The sequence below is a fragment of the Dicentrarchus labrax genome, unplaced genomic scaffold (assembly GCF_905237075.1).
Source record: "Dicentrarchus labrax unplaced genomic scaffold, dlabrax2021, whole genome shotgun sequence".
Taxonomy (NCBI): Eukaryota; Metazoa; Chordata; class Actinopteri; family Moronidae; genus Dicentrarchus; species Dicentrarchus labrax.
In genome coordinates this window covers 3,259,688-3,279,695 of record NW_026136701.1, presented here as the reverse complement: position 1 = coordinate 3,279,695, position 20,008 = coordinate 3,259,688, and the positions used below count along the sequence as shown (strand labels likewise).

The 20,008-nt window shown below is 39.7% G+C and overlaps 1 protein-coding gene and 6 non-coding genes across 7 annotated transcripts; 2 read left to right on the top strand and 5 right to left on the bottom strand.

Annotated features, from left to right (window-relative positions):
- Window positions 1-2,099: 2,099 nt before the first annotated feature.
- pdca (phosducin a) lies at window positions 2,100-19,968 on the bottom strand. Its single transcript, XM_051409316.1, has 8 exons — window positions 19,878-19,968; window positions 19,138-19,194; window positions 8,326-8,423; window positions 5,863-5,923; window positions 5,572-5,708; window positions 5,087-5,306; window positions 4,848-4,960; window positions 2,100-3,418 (listed from the first exon to the last, which is right to left on the bottom strand). Exons 4-8 carry the CDS (start codon window positions 5,909-5,911, stop codon window positions 3,230-3,232), a joined length of 708 nt encoding a protein of 235 aa, XP_051265276.1. The 5' UTR covers window positions 5,912-5,923; window positions 8,326-8,423; window positions 19,138-19,194; window positions 19,878-19,968; the 3' UTR covers window positions 2,100-3,229.
- Window positions 14,127-14,200, bottom strand: trnan-guu (transfer RNA asparagine (anticodon GUU)). Its single transcript has one exon. It is a non-coding gene; the product is annotated as a tRNA-Asn (tRNA).
- trnan-guu (transfer RNA asparagine (anticodon GUU)) lies at window positions 14,399-14,472 on the bottom strand. Its single transcript has one exon. It is a non-coding gene; the product is annotated as a tRNA-Asn (tRNA).
- trnak-cuu (transfer RNA lysine (anticodon CUU)) lies at window positions 17,636-17,708 on the top strand. Its single transcript has one exon. It is a non-coding gene; the product is annotated as a tRNA-Lys (tRNA).
- Window positions 17,882-17,954, bottom strand: trnav-aac (transfer RNA valine (anticodon AAC)). Its single transcript has one exon. It is a non-coding gene; the product is annotated as a tRNA-Val (tRNA).
- trnav-aac (transfer RNA valine (anticodon AAC)) lies at window positions 18,104-18,176 on the bottom strand. The gene has a single exon. It is a non-coding gene; the product is annotated as a tRNA-Val (tRNA).
- Window positions 18,368-18,439, top strand: trnag-ucc (transfer RNA glycine (anticodon UCC)). Its single transcript has one exon. It is a non-coding gene; the product is annotated as a tRNA-Gly (tRNA).
- Window positions 19,969-20,008: the final 40 nt, after the last annotated feature.

The following is a 20,008-nucleotide window of genomic DNA, read 5'->3' as shown; positions in this document are numbered from 1 at the left end:
ACATGGAGTTCTTCCCTACGGCCTTTAGATTTTTCCCTACGTTCAGACTCCCAGGCAGCATATCTGCCAGTGCTGCGTACAACTACCGCCCCACTTTAAGAGACTAGATTGTAACCATAACCTCAGTTGATAACAACACTCAACTGTGCATGATGCATAACTCTGTTGCTTCCCACTGAGTCCAATGGAACCACAATCATTTCCCTTGGTGTATGGCTTTACTATACCTGCTCCAAATTGTTATGCAAATACGTTTTTCAATGAAAGTTTCCAATTGTGCTGCTTCCAACGTCTGTCACTGACATCAGTCTCAGACAGGTTTGGTAAGTTTGCCAGGTGAGCCTAATTCACAGGAAACTACTTAAGGAGGTTTTTTTTCTCCACATTATTAAGCAAGTCACAGGTTTTATGCAATGTGGGGAAAAAGAAAGCTCTTTCTGCAGATGAAAAGCAGGAAATAGTGCAGTACCTTTCAATAGATATGAAATCACTGGATATTTCAGGAAATCTTAAGAGAGATCACCGTCCTGTGAAAAGATTTGTGTGTGATTCAGAGTGCAGACGGGTTCGTTCGGATAAAAGCGTGTTAAGGAAAGTTTCTGTAAGGCCAATTCATCGTATTCAGAGAGCAGCTGTGAAGAAGCCACTGATGAGTAGTAAAAAAGGTATTTGAAGCTGCTGGTTGCTGATGTGCATAAAGCTGTAGTTCAGCCACCCTTAAATGCCCACAAGGAGAAACGATTGCAGGGGGCTCAGAAATACATCAAGACTCATTTCAACAGTTTTATTCACTGATGTATGCCGTGCTACACTGGATGGTCCAGGTGGATGGAGTTCAAGGCTGCAGCGTCAGCAAGGAGGTGTTGGAAGGATGTTTTGGGCTGGAATCATGGGAAGTGAGTTGGTAGGCCCTTTAAGGTGCCTGAAGGTGTCAAAATGACCTCTGTAAAATGTGGAGTTGCTAACTGCTCATTTCCTGCCTTGGTATTAAAAGAAGAACCATGCCTTCCGGAGTAAAATCATTTTAATGTGTGACAACGCACCATCCCATGCTGCAACATATACCACTGAGGCCTTGGCTGCTATGGGCATTAAGGGAGAAAGAATCACGCTGTGGCCACCATCATCTCCTGACCTCAACCCTATTGAGAACCTGTGGAGCATCCTTAAAAGGAAGCTCTATGAGGGTGGGTGGCAGTTTACCTCAAAACAGCAGCTCTGGGAGGCAATTCAGACATCCTCAAAAGAAATACAGACAGTAACTGTACGTGGACTTACAAGTTCAATGGATGAGAGAGTTGTTGATGTGGTATCAAAGAAGGGCTCCTATGTTAACATGTAACTCAATCTTTAAAGATGTTTTTGATTGGAATAGCTTTGATTTGAGAAGAATTATCCCCTCTAATGCAAAAAATACAACAGATTTCTGTTTTCAGTCCTTTAGAAACTATTAAGAGTTTTGAAACTCTGTTTTGCATAATAATTTGGAACACTGCATTTTGAGTTATTTTGCAAAAAAAATCTCAGTCATCATCGGTAATTGTGTTTAATAAAATCCAGATTATGATATAATTCTTGAGGAATAAAAAATCCTATTGATTGCCAATTATGTAAACTATTTAGGGGGAAAAAAAACAAACAGTATATGCATAATAATTTGGAACAATTTATAATGGTCGTCTAAATGACATAAAACTTTAAATAATTTTTTTCTGTTATATTCTATTTTGATCACCTCTTTTTACCTCAACACACGGACCTTGAGTAATAGGCCTGGTACTATTTCCCTAGCAAAGAATTTAGAGGGCTTTTGTTTTATAACATTTTTAAACTTGGATGGATTTTAATCCAGGCTGAAAGCGGTCTTTGGCTATAAACACTGTTATTGCAACTGTCAAGGTTAAATGGGCTTTAACCCTTTAGAATTAATGTCATATTTTTGCTACAAAAAAATCAAACCTACACAGAATTTGGTTCAATGGGCTTTAGCCACATTCACATCATATGGGATTAAAGGCAGTGATTGTGTTTTTAGTGTCATTTACACACTGAATTAATAGTGTGGTGGCAATTTGTTTAATAAAGCATACAAAGTATGATCTTGTCTTTCTGTAAGGTTTTATTCAAGTCATCCATGAATGGTCTCAACGCAACCGTCACACACTCTCGTATGTGAAAGTCCGAAGAGCCCAGGTTGTAAGAAGCAGTATGGTTTTATCCCTGTTGGAGCGTCACTCTAACACAGTTACACATTCCTGAGTTCTGGGACAGTAAACAGACAGATAGTGTGGTGAGATGATCATGTCCTTGGTTTCTTAGTGAAGTCTCAACATCCCGCTTTACTTGGACATAGTGTAGATAGAAACAGGGCTAAAGGTTATATGCATATAATAGCCTCTTTAACAGTTGCTAATGGTTTTACAATGACCAGGTCAAAGGGATGTATAGGTTCTTAAAAATTGCCATTACAATAGTCACCTCTGGTCCTATGGGCCCATATTATACACACATAAAAATACTGTGCATTTACCAAATAAGACTCAACAGAGGAATTAGTTACTTTGATAGACTGGCATGAGCTTTGTTTGCTTCAGGCCCATTTATATTATTTTTATTTTTATTTATTATTTATATAAACGTGTCCTCCGTAAAAGTTATCTGTGGTATAGACTGGCACAGGGATGGATGGTAATTCCTCAGAACTTAATGGAAAAGTTGGCCAGGATGGATACACTCCCTCCATGATAATGCTCCACATACATCATGTACTACTACCCATGTTGACAGACTATATTGAAATGGTGACTGTGATAATAGGCTCAGATATATACCATTAGGGCAGTCCAATAGTAGCCTGTACAATGTTACACAGAAAGACAGAAAGCACTTTTTTATTTAAGAGCTATGACATGACTGCAAAGCAGTATTTCAGGACAGACTTTCTAACACCATGTGGTTTACACCTACCTAATTGCTTCTAAATACAATCAGCATTCAGTGTGTGTTGGCCGATGTTTACTGCTGTGTGTCTATCTGCACATGTAATGTATATACTTTCTTAACTCTTGTGGTGTCTTTGTGTGTTTGCCCTCCATTTCTTCCAACTCCTTTCCCCAGCTCTCCTTTCCTTTGTCCTCTTCTTGTTTCATTTTTGTCTGCTTTCATCCACTTCCCTCCACTACAATTCCTCCTTTCCTACCCTTCTCTTAACCATCATCCTTTTCTCTTTCTATTCCACGTCCCCTCCCTCGTCCTCCTCATCAGCACATGCTGTGAACTCCTTCTCAGGTAACAAGCCATATTCATTGAGAAACGCCTCCACATCCGTTGCAAAGAACTCTTCATTGAAGTGTTTGGTAACAGCCAGGAAATTGCCCAGCAACTCCCCCGCTTTGTACACCAGCAGAGTAGGAAGAACCTGAAAGAATATTGAAAGGGATTTCAATTCAATTTCACTTGTGTAGCACCAAATCATAATAGAAGTTATCTCAGGACACTTTTCAAATAGAGCAGGTCTATACCGAACTCCTTATAACATTATTTAGAGACCTAACAATTCCCACCATGAGCAAGCACTTGGCAACAGTAGGAAGGAAAAACTTTGTATTCCTATTCCTATCAAAATGTACTATACTAATGTACATATTTAGTGGTATTAAACCTGTAGTGTGGGAACTTTTGTCTCCTGGATCAGGCAGCAAGCATAATTACACAAACATTGTTGACTATACCCCTAGTTGCTGTAGACTACTCCGTCACTATGATTGCTCCCCCTTCAGCTCTGCAAACCACACAAAAGCCGGCTTTTCCTTTTTAGCTGGCACGCCACAATAGGTGCAGTGGACAGTGAGTGTCACTGTAATCTTAGCTGGTACACATGAAAACACAGTTATGTAAACCTGGCCTGTGTTAAATTGACATTGACTGTGTTAAACATTTTTTAACCAGCCACCTTTTCTGTCAAACCCCAAATTTTAGGGATGCTCAATAATTATTAGGGCTGATAATGGGACATTTATATTCTAATGGATTATCCAGATAATGAAATTATAGCTGATAAATTATCGGTCAGTGATGATGATAATTTATTGAGAATTCTTATACAAAACAATTGATTTTTTTATTGCTTTATGTTCTATGAAAGCCAAAGTACTTTACTACTAGTCCTTGTTTACCAACAGTGAGTGTCAGTTAGATTTGGTAAGATAGAGCTATGGAATATTGACTCATCCATCTTTCCTCACTACATTTTAGCCTTTCTTACCCTCAGGTTGTTCATTTTTTAAAATACAAATATGTGTAATTAACGGTTATCTTATTGGCATCGGCCATGAGAAGCAGATAATCATTGGTTGTCGTATTGGTTGAAAAAAAATCCATATGGTACATGCCTATCAAATCTGCCAACATTTGGAGCCTGGCAGGTGGTAATTTTGGACCCTGGTTCCTTGCTCAGTTTCTTAATTTAGTTTCTCTGATTTTGTAGTTCCTTGAACCTTTCGGTCAAAAAGAGCTAATATATGATACAATAATCAGAGCCATGTAATGATAGAAACTCTTGTGCTCTTCGCTTCTGGTTTAGATATCAAGTATTGCTCTTTCTAGTGCCGCATAAACAAAACTTAATGAGAGGGGTTTAACGGTCAGTTAACTTCTTATAGCCTCACACTTCTGACAGTGTGACTACAAACTGTTACTATCACTACTAGAAATTATACTGCTAATACAACAGCCCAATGTTGCAGTAGGGATTACTGTAATTCTATCAATTATTAGTTTAGTATATTATGAATAATGTAACCTTCATCATTCTCTTTGTTGTTTTTGTTTTTAAAAAGTTAACTAACCTCAGAGGAGAAGCGCTCAGCAGCACCTGTTGCCACAGCATCAATACGACAAAATTTAACACTGGGGTACTCCGAAGCCAGGCAGTCCAGACATGAGTTCACCTGTTCACAGCCTGGTAAAGGACAAAATTATGCATGCATGCACTATTAGCAAACAGCACTTTCAACTGTGACAGGCTATACCGTTTTGTAACATGAGTCTATGAGCTAAAACTTAAACACACGATAAAAAAACTAACCTTTGACACCATGCTGGTAGATGTGGACTACCACTGGTGTCAACCGATGCTCCTTCTCTATGACCTCCAGGAAGTCTTCTCCACTCTCAAGCTCATAGACTGCTTCAAACGTAGGACCGAAGCTCAGGCGCTCATGCATTTCCTGCATACAATTTTTTCTGTAGCGTTTCAGGCAATGTTCATCCTCCTCTTGGATCAGTTCGTACTCCTGAACGCTCATCTAGAATTGAGGAAATGTATGTTAATTCTTCACGTTTTTGTTACATTCAAATGTATTCTTTTGGCAGACATTTTTGTCCAAAGCAACATACAAATAAGGTACAATCCAAGCCACAATAGACTGTTGTGTGGACTATGTGTTTGAACTTATTGTTTTGTTTTTGTTAGCATATTATCCATGCAACTGTGGTCAATTGAAATACACTGTCTATAAAATCTGTCAATAGTGTGTTGTCAAGTTTTCCTGTGTGAGTGTTTCCATCCACCTTTCGGTTGACTCTCTCTTTGTCATCCTCTCGTGGACTTGACATTTGTCTGAGCAGCTCTTTCCTTCTTTGAGGGACAGTCTGATCCACACTGTCCAACTTAAACCTTCGCCAGTCATTAATTACACCTTTTGGACCTGCAGACAAAGAAATGTCCACAAAAACACGTTGGTTTTCAGTCCGAAAGGTACATCTGTGGTGATGATTTACAACAGATATACTACTGCATACTACTACTACTACAATTTTTGTAATTAATGTCTACTATACTGTTTGACTTCTGCCTCTGACCTGTGTGATTGGCAGGCAACTCATCTTCTTCCAGGATAGAGCCAGACATCTTGATAGCAGTCTGCAATACAGAGAACACACAAACTGAAAGACATGATCAGGTCCATGCAACAGGTGCAGGTGAGGACCATGTTACAAGTCCATCTCAACTCCAACTCTTAAAGGAAAATTCTTGTTTATTATAACCTAGCATATTTCCCATTAATGTGACTGGTGGCTCTATGGGTCATGCTAACTTTTCACTCACCACCTCTCACACAAAACCGGGGCTCGGCAATTTTTAAACACGCAATTTAGCGCGGTGAACAGGACCACAGCCAATCAGAGGCAAAGACCCGCCCTAGCTCTGTCTCTTATTGGTTTAGAACACGATATGATCCTACCATGACTGTGTGAGTTCGGTCACAGGAGAACACAGAGAGATGATGCGCTTGCGAAATACATTTTTTCACCCGGGCAGCGTCAGGTGCACCAGTGCGACCTAGAAAAATTATTAGTTGCACTCTTAAAAATTTTGGTCGCATGTGCGACTAAATTGGTCGCACTCTGGAGCCATGGAGGCTGTGTTTAAATCCTTCCAATGAAAAAATCACCAAAATGTGTTACTTGTCCAGGGATTGCCAAACTTCCACATACAAGTGTAGCTGAAAAATGTATCATGGTAACATATGTAATTTCATTTGATATCGATAATTATTGAGAATTTTTAATAACCTTATTTTTAACCTGCTATTTTTATAAAGAGCAGGTGGAAAAAGTTGAATTTAATCACTTTATTTATCAAGGCACACAACTAATAATTTTAATGCTTTTAATGTGTTGCTTGTCATTGTTGCTGAGTACCTCTCCATTGTGGACAGCCTGTGGATTGTTCCTTCAGATTAACAGATGTTGGTTGTGACTGATGACATGCTGCGTACTCCAAAGAGGGGAAGCAGCTATGTTGATTCACTCTTAGCATGCTCTATTATTATAGGTTATATGAAAGGCTGTATATGAGCTAGTAATTTTCTTATTGCTACAGATGAAATGTCTATTGCTGATACATCGCTCAGGCCTAGCTAATGTGTGGGACATTGTTTTTACTTCATCTTCTCCTCTCAACTGTGTGATACATTTATCATTTATGTTTAACTTGGAGTAAGTGTACAAAATAAATCTGAGCTGGACTGAGAATAAATCTTGTTCACCTCTGATGTGTTAGATGTTGATATAATAATAATGTTGACAATAATATAGCCAGGCAAGCACTTGCTTAAACATTGTTTTTGGGTTGAAAAAAAAAACTGTTTTATTGTGGACAAAAAGGCTAACATAGTGACCAATTTAGCTATTTTCGTATGAACATAGCCCTAGCGCTATTAAACACTGATACATCCAACCCAACTATCTGCTATATTTGGTGTGCATGGGTCCATGGAGGTTGACACACAGTTGTCACAACCACTTACTGTGAGCCAGGCTGACTGTTTACTTATCAGATTATGCTGAGATTACCAGGAGTCTGACATGTACACATTCTTAGGACATCTTATCTTGTATGTGCGTGTGATATAACATAATTTGCTCGCTAAGCCTGTCATTCTGTTTACCATTTTAGAACCTAAGTTTTATGCTATTGTGATCCTGAAAATTAAATTCTGATGACAGACTCAATTCTTCTCTAAAAGAAAAAGGAGAAAATGTTACCTTATTATTTTACAATTATTGGAATTCTAGCATAATTACTGATAAATAGATTATATAGTTCTTTAATGTAATTCTGAAATGTCAAATCATATTTGGGTTCCTTTGCACACATTAACGGCTCTCAGCTCTGAGCATTAAGGAATACACCCATGAGGAAACCACTTCTACCCTAGATACATCAGTAAAGGCCACACTGAAAGCTATTATGCTGATACAGCTGAGCTGTTGATGACAACAGGGTCCTAATCAACAATACGTCATTAACTGATAATGCCCATCAGCCTGAGGCAGCTAATTCCCTCATGTTATCAAAGCAACACATTTCTTGCATGGTTGGTTTGAACTCAAATGCAAGTGTATGCAAGTGGTCTGGACTTGAAGTGCAATGGCTTTAAACATGGCAAAATATGTCTTTGAAAAGTATCTGAGTAGATACACTTTATTACATATGAATATGAATAACTGATTTGACTAAAGCAGCGTATATAAGTATAGGTGTATGTAAGCGTATATATCATCGTGTGCTGCTTAGGTCAACAATGTAGTACTGCTACAATAAATATACACAGAAACAATCTGAAGGAATTTGCTGCAAACAAAGTGACCACAACTGCTAAACAGTGACATATATAAAATAAACATGGTCTCTTACAGAAGCATTTAGTGTGGAGAAACTATACCTGTGTAAACAGCAACAGAGACACAGATGGGAGTACTAGACATACTGTACAATCACATGCATGGTATCTAACTAAAATGGCCAGAAATTCTTACCTTTACTTCTTAGGTGAGAACTGTTGTCCGTCAGTTTCTTACAGCTTGTTTTTTTTCCAACCTTTGTCTGTTGTATTTATTTGTTATCCTCTTTCAATCTAGGCAGTCACGAGGAGTGTGTCCACATAGGGAGAACAGACAAGAGAGAGAAGACAAGTTTAGAAAAGGGTGGGGAGAGAGATAAGAGAATAATCTTTATCTTCATTGACATCATCATCACTGTCCCTCTAATATGATGTTGTCTAATATGATTAGGTATGATACCAGGCTTAGTGTCATGGACTAATGACAGCCAAGTAGACAGAAGAGTGGGTGTGAGGTGTAACTGTTAAAAAGAAAATTAGTGAAATAATTTTTCAGCCACCAGATTTACAATTATATATTACAGATTACCTCCCATTTCTTCAGTCACCCTCCTCCCCTTTGTATGCATTATAAATATGTGGGTAGTTAACAGTGGCAGTTGCCATCTTTGTATTCTTTCCATTCTCAATTTTCTAGGTCTGGGTTTTGGTAGGAACAGGCCCAAAAATCCATATTCCATGGAAGTCCTAGCCACCCACAGCTCCAACACCATCATCAACAAGTTTATTGACGACACGACAGTGACTGGCCCGATTACCAGTGATGATGAAACGGCCTACAGAATGGAGGTCAGAGCCCTGACATCTTGGTACCAGGACCTCCATCAATAGAACTACGGTGGAGAGAGTTAGCGTGACAACGGCTCTGTAGCAATGTAGTAAGAAGTCCAACAGGATCATGAATAGGGGTGAGGCGGCTGATTAATTACGGAAATACAATTGATTGATTTACATACACACGCTGGCACCCGGTCAAATAGTTCCCCCAGAGAACAAGCTAGAAGCTAAAAAAAACTCACCTACAATCATCAAGCTAAGGTATGGGAGGATAGAGTGCTGCAACGATGACATATTTTTTGAAACATACATGTGATCACCTGAAGTAAAAACGTTAGGCTATAACAAAACATCATCGTGTTTGTGATAACTTTATCACCATCAATAAAGTTCCAACTTGTAATTAGGGTGGTGGTGGCATGGCGAAATGGCTCGACAGTACCAACTATAGTGCAGCCCTTGCAGCACGTTTCACCAATATGCATGAAAATCGGTACACAAATGTAGCTGTTACGTGTTTTACAGTAACACTTACATTGCATTTTTGGTGGGCTACATCTGATATGGGTCTTGCGCATGGGTGTGGTAAATGACTCCATAGCGCCCCCTAAAAATGAACTACGTTAACAACGTTACATTGACGCAAGGAGTGAAATTTGGAAATATTTTGCCTACCTTGCTGACAGTTAGGGCAAAGCTTCAGATAAATCGAGACCTGTTTGTCGCCAGTGCTACAAACAGCTGCAAACGAAAGGAGCCAACACCTCAAACCTGGCGAAGCACTTGGCCGACAAGCACGCCGAGTTGTATAAGGAATTTAAAGACCGACAGGGTAGTATTTGAAAGATAACACGATCACGTTCATGCCCTTAAATAAGTCAAATGCTATGGTTTATTTTGTGAGAAGTCACTATTTTGCGTCACCGTAGTTTGACGAGGCTATCTAGAGAAATAGTAGGCTAACTATGGGCATTATCTTCATGGCTAACCAACAGCCTGCCTACGGCTAATTCAACATCTCTGAAAACGCAACTTCCACAGAAAACGTTAATAATTTGCAAGCTGCTAAAATAAAGCATACAAACATCAGCTAAAATGATCTATAGGCTATATGATTATAATCAGAGCATGTGCATGTTTGTCAGTGATTTATTTATATTAGGTTATTACAGCATTTAAAGAGCACAGACCTACGCAAAGGAGGTGTATTTGTGAAATGCCTTGTAAGAAGTTATGGACTCAAAGATAATGTTAACCATCAAAGAAATCAGACGTTGAAGTACAGGAAACATTAGCCTATATTAATCCACATATCACAGCTTAAATAACATTAGGTTAACTCATTATTTCCTATTATTAATTATGATAGTGTTATGGTTAAGTAAATGTTAGCAGTTATCACTATAACCACTGTATATAGGGATGCTAAGTTAGTCACAAGTTATTGTTACTATCATACAAACTATTTAGGTCCTCTGTTATGAAAAATGTATCACCATCATATTTTAAATATTTCCATTTTCTTCTGCTGCAGAAGTCTGGAGCCACTCCTCAAAGGCAGCAGGTGGAACGATTTTGTGAGCAGCAGCAAGCTGTCTCTGCTGCTCTGGCTGAGGACAGGAAGAAGTGGCACCTGATGCCCAAGGACACAGACATGACCACTTTAGAAATAGTGAGGGATGTCCTGGCTCCACTCAGTGACTTCACTGATGCCCTGAGTGGACAAAAAGAAACCACCATATCATCAGTCCTGCCACTCATGTGGAAAATCAAAGCCTGCCTAAAAGACTAGGAAGATGACCACCCCTTGGCCCTAGAAATAAAGAACAAAATTAGAGGAGATTTTGAGAAAAGGTATGATGATCACAACCTGCAGATGACACTAAACACTTCTACATTCCCTGATCCTAGATTTAAAGGTACTTTTCTAACTATGGAAGAGGATGTAAAGAGGGAATTGCTCCTCAAAGCTGAGGCCGTTCAGCTTCCACCCCACAGTCCAGTGGACCCTAGAGGAGCAGGTGCTGCACCAAAGAGGAATAGGAGAGACTTAAAAAGTTTGCTCTGCACCATAACCTCAGAGAAGAAAGGGGCAGATAATTCTGAAATGAGGCAACATTCTCCCACACCTGCAACACCCACAGAAAGATTAGATGGTGAGTTTGTTGACTACAAACAGTTCAGAGAAATCAGCCCTGCAGAGGATCCCCTGGCCTGGTGGAGTCAACATGAGGCACAACTGCCCATCCTGGCGCACTTTGCGAAGAAGTATCTTTGCATTTCTGCTTCAAGTTGTGCATCTGAACAGGTATTCAGCACATCTGGGAATATCTGCAATCCGAGACGTTCCAGACTGACTGAGGAACATTTAGAAACGCTAGTTTTCTTGGCCAAGAACTTGAATAAGACAAAGGAACAGAGTAAGAAATGAACATCTGCTGGCCATTCTAGGGCTAATGCTCACTGGAGAAAAAACAACAACTCAGGTTTGATAAGAGATAATGCAGCTAAATTTGATTTGTTTTTTAAACTGAATGCCATTGCTTTTATTTGTTATTTATATTTTGATATTTAATATTTTGTTCATATGTTTAATATAATTGTTGTTCATATTTACATTCAAAGTCCAGAATTAAAATAAAGCTCAATGGCTGAGAATAAGTTACAATATCTGAGATATTGCTGCTAAATTTTATTTGCTTTTTTTTTTTTTTTACCTTGAATGCCATTGCTTAAATTGATATTATTTATATTTTGATATTTAATCTTTTGAATGTTTACATTGTTTAATATAATCACTGTTCATATTTGAATTCAAAGTTCATGTCACGGTTTTAAAATAAAGCACAGCAATGATATTTGAGAGTGTTTCTCCCTTTTCAGGAAAAGTATCGAAAAAGTATCGAAATCGCAATTCTTGACTTAGTATCGGTATCGAAACAATAATTTTGGTATCGTGAAAACACTATTGTGGTTATTGCATTGTGTTGTGTTGTTGATCTGATTACCTCAGGTTACTGTAGTAACTAGTCTTTGAGAAAGTGCTGAGGTGATGTTAATTTAATGTTATGCTTCACACACCGTCTTTGCATGCCACAAACTCCCTTTTAACGGCACCGTTAATCTACAATCACACACACAAATTCAGCCTAAACCTCAGCACATACATGAGGAGAGGGAACTTAAACCCCTCCATGATCTTTGTCTTTCACCAACACGTGTACGCCGCTGAAACATCTGGTCAGAGGACAAAGGACACACACCTGTCTGGCGCGGAATCCCCCATGCGCGCGCACACACACACACACACACACACACACACACACACACACACACACACACACACACACACTTTTTCCTCTAACTTAGTTCCTTTAAGTTAGATTGTTTATAGTGTATTCTCCTCTGTTTGCTTTTATTGTCCCTTTTAATAAATATTTGTTTATATATGCTGGCCTTTTTCGTACAATTTCGTACAAGAGTGGGTGATACCAACCTCTTCTATGCAGAACTCCAAAGCCTTCCAGTCTAACTATAAATAATGATTTTGGTAGTAGTTGTTAATTTAATTATTAATCCCGTTTCTGAATAAATAGTTTAATGTATTTTTATGAGACTGTTCAATCAATTACTAGTACAGTGCCCGTAGGAAGTATGTATTGCTATAGAAAATGGGAGGTTAAGTAGCTTTTTCATGGATGACCAAATGAGGTTGTGTTTGAAGGTGGGACGTCAGGGACATTTAGGTTTGTTGTGAAATGTATAGATTGATAACTACTGTGTTTTCATATAATTTGTCTTTTAGCAAGGACACTGTAGGGAGATGAACCCCATTCCACTGATGTGAAAGTACCACACCTCATGGTCAGCGCATATAAATTCTGAAAGAAGAAAATGAACTACATCTGAAATGGGATGAAACCTGGCAGCATAAACAGACTAACTTGTAGCATAGCCTAGTAAATGAACTGGGCAGGACATATTATTTAGCCCTGTAATATAGGCTAGCATACATCAGAGAGAGAGAGAGAGAGAGAGAGAGAGAGAGAGAGAGAGAGAGAGAGCAATGGCAGCAAGGGTTTCCACATCAAAAATTGTTTTTGAAACTACCAAAATAGTGTGAAAGGATAAGCCGACGGCGCGGAGCGAGGGCGTGTCGGTAAGACAGTCCGATAACTGCACAGGTCTCTCACTCAACTTAATAAAGAGAAATGTCCCACAAAGCAACGTTACAGGACCAAACAACAGTAACGTAGTAACTGTAACTGTCTTTGGCAACTTACATGAGGAAAAAAATACCACAGCTGTACGTGGAGAAGCCTTTCTGTCCTCCCGCCTGTCCTACCGACTCTTCCATTACATTTCTGCCCGAAGAACAGCGTCTGTCACCGGCGAAAAACTCACGGAGTGTATGCCATCAAAAATCACCGCGACCGCCAGCCCTCCGGACCGAGACATCAGTTTACTTTCCACCGGAAACATTCTCCGTCTTGCGAGTGAGGGAGTCAGACAGCGTCCAGTTTACTGCTGGTGATTATGTATAATTATGTCATTTAGAGTGAAAAACGTAACTTCGTCACTTTCGTTACTATCAGACTGTCTGACCGACACGCCCTCGCTCCTGCGTCCCTGATACTACCTCCAGAGCAGGATCAGGGACGGAGCGACATTTCCCCCTTCGCCGCATCTGAAACTTTCACACAGATGAGGGTGCGGAGAATTGACCTTGCTAAAAGCCAAATTATATGAAAACACAATAGTTATCAATCTACACATTTCACAACAACCCTAAATGTCCCTGACGTCCCACCTTCAAACACAACTTCATTTGGCCATCCATGAAAAAGTTACTTAACCTCCCACTTTTCTATAGCAATACATACTTCCTACGGGCACTGCACTAGTACAGTTAAACCACTGTTGTACCAACAAATGGTACTGCTGTGATGTGTCATGTCTAGATGTATAAAAAAGCCTATGGAACCCATACCCCAAACCCAACAGGAAGTTGGCCATTTTGAATTTAATGTCCAATTTTGGTGCCATTTTTTGCTATTTCTAGGCGTTTAAATGAACCCCTCCTAGGGAATTGAATGAACATGATCCTGCCTTACCGGCCAGGATTAATTTAGTGCTTAAAATTGTTAAAGATATTACTCCCGTCCCTGGGTGGGCTTGAACCACCAACCTTTCGGTTAACAGCCGAACGCGCTAACCGATTGCGCCACAGAGACAGACACACATACTGCCTCACAAGATGAAAGATCTGTGTAGTTTAAGCTCTGCTAAGCTACATTTGCTTTTAAGTTTTGATTCATCAGGGGAAACAGGCTTTCACTTTTAATGCAGAAATTATGATATTCAAACGGATGCCCCTGAAGTAAGAGCGGGATAATCAATGCTGTAGCAAGTGGAAGGTGTAAAATACTTCGCGTCCCTGGGTGGGCTTGAACCACCAACCTTTCGGTTAACAGCCGAACGCGCTAACCGATTGCGCCACAGAGACTGATGCCCTATAAAAATTGTGTAAAGTTTTTTTTTTCCTGGGGGGAAAAAACACAACAAACACTTTTATACAATTTCTAACACAATATATAAAACAGAAATGAACATATAGTTTACAGTAAAAATAAAATGGAAAACAGTAGATAAATAAATAGTAACGAGGTTTTAGATTGTGACAAAGTCATCCACCACATTCCTGTGCTCAGTCTCATCACCCCTGCTGATACACCCCACCACAGCAGAGTCATCGGAGAACTTCTCAAGATGACAGGACTCGTGTGTAGTAGAAGTCTGTGGTGGAAAAATTTCTACTGTTTAATTCATTTGACACGTGACCTGTGCTACCTGCTAGGGTAAGCGTACTGACTCATTTGCGGTTTACTTCCTGCTCTGTGTACACTGTTTGGTGCTGTAGCTCTGTCAGTGAACGCTAAATCTAAATTAGTTTTACTTGTTACGGCGGTTATTTTCCTGCTTAACATTTAAACGTAGACTAGTTCTACCTAAACACTCTGAGTTACTCCTTCTTTTAGCGACTTTTCACTATTTCAAAGTTTTTTATACACGCTAGCTTCAGTAACATTAGCAGTTAGCTATGGCTTCTCCCTCTCCCTCTGTGGAGTTGGTGTGTAATTATGCAGTTTTCTCTGGACCCCTGCCCAATGTGACCAGTGATCCAATCCAACTTTATTTGTTAAGCACTTTAAAAACAACCAAAGTTGACCAAAGTGCTGTACAGGAGAATAAATAGGACATCATAAATGTAAACAGTGATGGTGATGATGAAGACCACTGTGAGGAATATAGACAGTGATGGCGACAACACTGGAAAGTTCCCGTGGCAGACAGTGATGACATGTATAGCCGCATGTCGTCATTCCACCGCTGGCTGTCGAGGTGGTGTCCAGCAAACGATGTGGGCTTCATTGATAACTGGAAGCCTTTTTGGGGAAAACCTGGTCTGATTAGGAGAGACGGCATCCATCCCACTTTGGATGGAGCGGCTCTTTTATCTAGAAATATGGCGAAGTTTATCTCTAAAACCTGACAGTCCAGAGTTGGGACCAGGAAGCAGAGCTGCTGTCTTACACACTTCTCTGCGCTTTCTTTAGAACAGTCACCCACCCAAAACCCCATAGAGACTGTGTCTGTCCCCCGACCACCGAAATTATTTAAAGAAATAAAAACAAGAGGAGTTCAACATAAAAATCTAATAAAAATTAAAACTAACTCCTCAGTAGCACAAAATAAGAGAATGAAATGTGGGCTGTTAAATATCAGGTCTCTGTCCTCTAAAGCTGTTTTAGTGAATGAATTAATATCAGACTATGATATTGATTTACTTTGTCTTACTGAGACCTGGTTGTCCCACAAGGAGTATGTTGGCCTAAATGAATCCACCCCCCCCAGTCATATTAATACTCACATTCCTCGAGGCACAGGCCGAGGAGGTGGAGTGGCAGCCATATATGATTCGAGTGTTTTAATGGACCCTAAACCTAAACTAAATTATAATTCATTTGAAAGCCTTGTTCTTAGTCTTTCTCACCCATCCTGGAAAACACTGCAGCCAGTTCTATTTGTTATAGTGTACCGCGCTCCTGGACCGTACTCTGATTTTATATCTGAAACGATCAGAGTGTTTTTTCAAAAAACAAACAATGTAAGTAGGCTATCCTACACCTGTTGTCTGTTGACCTTCCCAGATGTGGCAGCTTATCGTTTTGTAATGTTGAGTAGCTAGTCTGACATTAATAAACAGCATTTACCTGAAGTAGACTAAATGTAAAATAAAAGTCTTTTCAGGCCATAGGTGAATAGCTTTAATGTTTTTGAATTTTTATGTATAATGTTATTTTAACTAGAAAATTCCTAAAGAAACTTTGAGTGTGCCTGGCTCTGGCCCATATATTAATACCTTGTCATTCTCTTTAGCAAGCTAGCGCTAGCTTATTAATACCTTAAACACTCCTCTGTAGCTAGCTATGTGTGTGCGTGGATGTGAGAGGCAGGCTTTGGTTGTCGTGGCAACCAGGGGAGGCCACAGCAGCTGCAGGCTTTCTCTCTGTCTCCTGAGAGACACAGAAAATCTCAAAATGAATCCCCTCAACCATTGGCCAGGAATGACCAAAAAAACAACCAAAATGAAAACCGAAAAGACCGTGAGCATCGTCATTTTGTTGACTATAGGACTGCAGAGTTTCAGTGGCTAAAGTTAAAAAATGTGACCTCAGGAGATTGAGGAAGGAGAGGTTCAACGAGCTCCTTTCAGAATTTCTAATTTCCAATTAACATGGGAGTAGATGGGGCCATGAGAGGGTGTTGCTGGCGCATCAGTGCGTTTCCCGCCAAAACTATTTGTCTGACAGCTTCAGCAGTGTTAACACGGCGACCCCAATGGATTTGCCTACGTTTCTATCTATAAATTATTTCTGTAGAGTGACATTTGTGGCCTTGAGAGCAGTTTCCAAATGTATTTTTCAACAAATGTTTCTCTCACTCTCCACTCTAGTGATAAACACTCTGGCAGTTGAACAGCTGAAGTTGCTTTTCCAGGCACACTAATAAGCAACTGTTAAGTGAAATTATAAGATTTAAAATGTTAACATTATCCTCCTGGCCCGCAGGCAATTCCTGATGACAGTGAGGCAGGCTCTAGTCAGTCAAGAGAGGATATTCCAGGGGGCAGCCACAGTAGAAAGACTGCATGATGATCCATGATTTCAAATAAGAATTCTCCAATGGCTTTTTAGTGCAAACCATTGGCCCATAGGCTATTACGGAAGTAGCTACTTGATCGCAGCAACACCGTGCACTGCATAAATTGGTGACCGGACTAAAGCAGCAATGTAAACAAGTGTGTAAGAGCATTTAAAATCAACATTAAAACGACCAACATAGTACAAATACAAAGAAAATACACCCAAATATGGGCGCTGCCATCTTTGTTTTGCAGGTTGTACGCTCGTCCTCTTTTAGCTCGGTGTACTGTGAGGTCCCCCGAGTGGGACGGCTGAAATTACGACCAAAAGGGGGTGTGTCTCGGTGAAATGTCGTGAGATAGCTGCGAGATTTACACTTTCCAACTCGGGCTGTCTTATAACATATAGTGTATTTGCATATAGGGACCTAGAAAAAAAAGCACATTTTCCCTAACACACACAGCCCGGCTAGCTCAGTCGGTAGAGCATGAGACTCTTAATCTCAGGGTCGTGGGTTCGAGCCCCACGTTGGGCGTTAATCTTTTTTCTTTCCATCCTTCTTCATGAAAGAAGTTAAAACTGGCTTGTACTACATGAGATTAAAATCTAAACTGGCAACGCTGTAACAGGTTGTGATTTGGACACATGCTCATGCTCATACATGTCGTAACAACAAGAGCATCAAAAGACAGCAAAAGAAACAACACATGTTTCCGCCCGGTTTCGAACCGGGGACCTTTCGCGTGTTAGGCGAACGTGATAACCACTACACTACGGAAACTCATGTTGGATTAACTACCACAGGACTTTATAAAGACTGACTGAGACTGGTGCAGTACCATATAGCAGAAAACTTCAAACAAAAACATAACATGGCTGCCACCTGATCTGACTGTATGACAGACAACTGTCACACTCACAGAAAAAGACTGTTTCCGCCCGGTCTCGAACCGGGGACCTTTCGCGTGTTAGGCGAACGTGATAACCACTACACTACGGAAACTTTCATTATAAGCGCATTAGTTAAGAGGGTCATTCCTTAAAGTGAAACACTGCCAAGGTGCAGGATGTAAACTTCACCACCTTGGTAAATTGTTGTTCGTTCCAGTTCAGAGTTTTCCCAGAACAAGTGAGGTTGAGGTGATGTGGCTGTGTGTATGTAGTTGAAAGAGTTACGCAATACCACGGCAGTATGCGTTGGTGGTATAGTGGTTAGCATAGCTGCCTTCCAAGCAGTTGACCCGGGTTCGATTCCCGGCCAACGCATAACTTTTCCACACTTCCTGTTCACTGATTGTAAATCAAACACAATTGCAAAATATTTGCGAAATTACACTTTACTGCACTAAATTAAAATAGGACATTAAGCTCGGACTTGCAAAGCAGAAGGTTTCAAGAATACTCAGTTTCACAGACTTGACCTAGGTAGAATAAAGGAGTGAATGAATGACTACATAAAAAATATAATGGTAAACCGCTGGTAAGGCTAGCAGTAATAGAAATAGCACTAACAGTACATGTATTAGTTTAGGCACTTAAGTTAGCAGTGATGGTTGTACTGATGACAATACTAGTGACAGTAGCAGTTACAGAGTAGCAGTAAAACTACTGCAAAATGATTAAGCTCTCTTTGCCATGCTAGTGAAATGCAATACTACATCAGCAACCATACTTTCTGATATAATACAAATGGAGTCAATGACTCTATTAAAATTGCTTACTATTCCTGAACAGACCAATGAATTGATAAAAGCTAAACAAGGAATTAAAACAAGTAGCTGATGGCTGTTGAGCAATCATTTAAACAACAAATCAAAGCGTATAACAGACTGCACTGGACAACAAACACAACACTATTCAAACACCAACACAGCAGGAAACCAAAACCTTGGAAATGCCATTGAAATGAATAGAGAAAGAAAAGATAAATGAACGTAAAACTTGACCTCTGAGGGATTACTCACCCATCAGATGCTCACGTTTGGACAGAGTCCCTCTCTGGGTCAAGCCAATAGGTGCTACTTTAGGGAAGAAAATGCATCCATGTTAGTGTCAGTTCCAGACAGTAACATTCACAGTAAATCACAAATATAACTCCTGGAGAAGTCTGAACATCAACGCTTTTCTCACAGAAACAGGTATGAACTGTCATCCCTCTTTGATGCTCTTCAAATAGTTCCACTACTGTTCAAGTTATTTTTACAACTGTCACCAGTTTTTATTCAATTTAAAGTTTATGAACGCTTCTCTTCAATGTCACACATTTTGTTAGGTTACAATTTACCGTTAGCTTTTCAGGTAAGAATTCCTATTAGTTGGAAGGTCACTCACAAAATAAACCACAAACTCAACTCAACTGAAAGACCAGACATAACTCACAAAGAAAGAAACAAGAGAAATCTGAAATCATCTTTAACACGTTTTATTGACCTACACTGACCTTTTGCTAACGTTGCGCATTTAATACCACACATGGACTGGTAAAACCTGACGAAATTCTACTTTGTAAGAATGTCCTTGAGACGCCTTTGCATAAAAAGTTATGTAAATTTATATGAGTTCACTTAATTAGTTAAAAAGTCGGGCTTATTAACATTATAGCAAACATATCGTCTGTTAGCTAGTATGAACTTTAGCTGAAGTTTGCTAGGCTCCGCATGAGCACGGGTCGTGATCAATAGCTAGCTAACTTAACTTAACTTACCTGTGCTCTCTTCATCCCCAAATTCGGCAGATGTCCCAAACAAAACTCACGAAAAAGCTTGTTAGCACAGCTTACTACTACTTAATACTAGACTGCGCCGTTTAGACAAACTTTATTCACTTATTTCACGA

Coding starts and splice junctions, on each gene's coding strand:
- pdca (XM_051409316.1), bottom strand. CDS start 5,911: ATGTCTGGCTCTATCCTGGAAGAAGATGAGTTGCCTGCCAATCACACA. Junction 4,961..5,086: donor CTACCAGCATGGTGTCAAAG/GTTAGTTTTTTT, acceptor GTCCTTTACCAG/GCTGTGAACAGGTGAACTCA. Junction 3,419..4,847: donor CTGAGCGCTTCTCCTCTGAG/GTTAGTTAACTT, acceptor ATATTCTTTCAG/GTTCTTCCTACTCTGCTGGT.